This window comes from Pteropus vampyrus, unplaced genomic scaffold (assembly GCF_000151845.1).
Source record: "Pteropus vampyrus isolate Shadow unplaced genomic scaffold, Pvam_2.0 Scaffold194, whole genome shotgun sequence".
In the NCBI taxonomy this organism is placed as follows: domain Eukaryota; kingdom Metazoa; phylum Chordata; class Mammalia; order Chiroptera; family Pteropodidae; genus Pteropus; species Pteropus vampyrus.
In genome coordinates, this window is record NW_011888975.1 from 1,513,653 (window position 1) to 1,516,653 (window position 3,001).

At 45.0% G+C, this 3,001-nt stretch overlaps 1 protein-coding gene across 2 annotated transcripts in view; it reads right to left on the reverse strand.

The window, feature by feature from the left end:
• Positions 1-2,584, reverse strand: part of LOC105299804 (putative dimethylaniline monooxygenase [N-oxide-forming] 6) — a 15,763-nt gene extending 13,179 nt beyond the window's left edge. For both annotated transcript variants that reach the window (XM_023537580.1, XM_011371713.2), the window contains exon 1: positions 2,425-2,584. In XM_023537580.1, coding sequence (XP_023393348.1) covers positions 2,425-2,556 — 132 coding nt within the window. In that variant the 5' untranslated portion in view covers positions 2,557-2,584. The remainder of the gene's footprint in view (positions 1-2,424) is intronic.
• Positions 2,585-3,001: the final 417 nt, after the last annotated feature.

Below are 3,001 nucleotides of genomic sequence, written 5' to 3' on the forward strand. Positions count from 1 at the left end.
TCGCAGTCAAAATGATCCCAACCTATTGTATACAGCTTGTTGAGCAGCCTATTATCATAGCAGATTAAAACCTTTTGAGGCCGCGAGGTCCTATTAGAATGTATGAAACGTAAAACTTATATTCAGCCCTCAAGTGTTTGGTTTTCCTTTTACAGGAAAAGCACATGGCGAAAAGTTCAGAATTATCATGTGTCTCTCTTCGGGAACAGGTTCTGCCTCACAGGACTTGCAAGACAAAAGCTTATGTAACCTATTTTTCAAAAATCCCTCTCTGATCATACATTGTGCCAAAGCAGCTTTCCTTGAAAAGAAGGAAGAGGAGGGGCGTGTGAAAGGGACTAAAGGTTAGAATACTTGCATGTGTTTCATCCCCGCAGGCCCTTGGGTATAATTCTCCTCAGACACAGCAACATTATGGAAAAGAGATGCCCTCTCTCTGGAATAACCTACAGTTGGACTTTGCGTCTTATCGCTCTGTCAGCCGTTGCTTCTTTAAATAAACTGTCCGATCTGGCTGCCCCGGCTCTCTCTCTTACAGACCCCAGGAGAGACCGAGTTCGTTGCCTTCTCTATGCCCTTCATGGGTTGCTGGTTACCCCTACCTGGACACCCCTCCCAGCTGGCACCGGTGCCCTGCTGGTGACTGCACGTCTGTGGGATGTCATTCACACAGTGCACGGGGCGGGCGGAAATGGCAGCTCTGCAGGTGTGTCCCATAGAGACCCCTACTTTCCTTGTCTGAGGACGTGCTTTGGGTCTCAGCCAAGTGCCATTCCTGCCGGAAGTTTCCCCTGACCTGAGATTTGCAGTCTGCCTTCTTTTAAAGGTCAAGGCACGTGTTCATTAAGTTGACAGTCACCAAGGGCTACCTTGTTGTTGTAAAGCTCTATCCCCTCTTATTTGAAACTCTTAGGGCCAGATATGTTTTGGAAATGGTAGCTTTTGGGACATTTTTCCATAACACTCCTAGTGAGATTTTGGGCAGCACCCTACCTGCAATCAAATGCAGTGACGTTTCTGCAGTGAGACGCAATAAAGACGATAAATAGTCTTGTGGCTTCGACTCACGTTTTCTGACCATGTGACTTCAGGACAGGTTTTGCTATTAAGTGAGCTTTAGCCCGTTTTCTATCTAAGGATCGTGGACCTATACGATGGTTTGCTTCACTAGATGGAGTAGAAGCCATTTACGTCGAGTGATGGTGTCACGTATGAGCCATCCTAGTACCTAGTACATGACTCTGCCAAAATAGAAGCTCAAGCGGCATTTAATTGTTGCTAATGAGGTAACAGAGAACCATTTCATGGTTTAGGCTAAGCTGGCTGTATCTCCCTGAGCAGATGTAAATAAAGAAAACTGAATTCTTAAACAAAACAAAACAAAACAAAACAACCCTCTTGATTATTCCCTAATGAAAAATAAAAATTAATGATCTTATATCTTATGTAATATTTTCAGGGATGTAGGACCTCAATTTTTTTTTAAAATAAAAGCTCTCGAGATGAATACAGGTGAGTTCTCAGCGCTGATACCCTCCATTCGAGCAACCTGTGGTTGCAGGTTGGGCTGTAACAGAGACCAGGACAGAATATCATAACGAGATAAATGATGTGGATGTGTCTTCAGGCCAAACATGTATCAGCTACATCCAATAAAAATCGCTGGGAAATTCATAGCAGAAAGGCTAGACGTTTTAAATTAACGTCTGAAATGTAAAAATTGTGTTTGTAATGAATATTTCCCGATTACATTATTTCTATAACAATGAGCCTGAATGGCAGAGACTATCTTCCCCGGCTCCCGCCCGCCTCTGGATTTGGAGCTCACAGAGTATTCAGTAACCACACACACGATACACACAATCCTTACATATAACAACCTACAACGTCTGCCCAAGAGACACGAGTTAATTCTGGCATCGCGACCCGTTAGAATCGAAAGGCACATTTGACACACGAGCATTTGAAGTCCAGGGAAAAGGTGGCTTGCCTAAAATCTCCCCGGAAAACCTGAGAGTCGAGACTAGAACTCAGGACTCCTGACCCCAGTCTAGGTTTTCCTTCTTCTTTCCCCCTATGTTCCCAGGATTTAAGATCAATAGGGACAGAACCCTGTCGATTGCATGCGGAGGCAGTGGTGCCGTTTTTGACTAATTACTGACATCACACTACGGCCTGGAAGTCTGGGCTCTGTCAGGCTGGCAACAGTATCTAATAAGCTGGAGATATTCTTTCCAGGAGAAGCCCTGCTGGTGTGAAAAGTTTTGAGTGGTTGGACATTAGTGGTTTGGGAGGGATAATATTTTGCTTTCCAGATCTGCAACTTTCGTGACCTACCTCCAAGTCTGAATTAGAACCGATCAGATCTATTTTGCCAAAGAGGCCATCTTCCCTCTGTTGGTGTCCCAGTGCGGTGCCACTCACCGAGAATTTCCACAGGCCTCCAACATCGTTGCTCCTTTCAAAGCAGGTGGGCTCCAGCCCCTCCTCCAGACAGCACCGTATGGAGGCCAAGCCACTGACTCCGGCTCCGATGATGGCCACCTTCTTCCGCATGGTCTCCCGCAGGAGGGCCTGGAGAGAGGTTCTTGAATGCTTAAAATTTCTCAGTAGAAATAATCAGCAGAGATTTAAAGATTCTCGCCTTAACAGAAGAAAACAGAGATACACATTATACACAGCTTATGCTTATTTTTAAACCACTTTTGCTGTCATAAGATTCTAAATTTGGGTTCTTTTAGTTATTCGAGGTGCCAAAAACAGCAAAATCAGTGAGTGCTAGAATAGCAAGGGCCTTGAAGATCATCTATCCAGTGCTCTCAATTACAAAGAAAGCAACCGTCACCCCAAAGAGACTAGAAAGTACTTCTTCAAGGTCTCAGGGCTAAGAAAAAAAGAAGTCAGAACTAGAACTCAAGCCTTCGCGTGCAATCCATGGGACCACATCACCCCCACGCACTTTGGATGCTCGGCTCCAAGGGGTCTTACTCGTAATCGACAG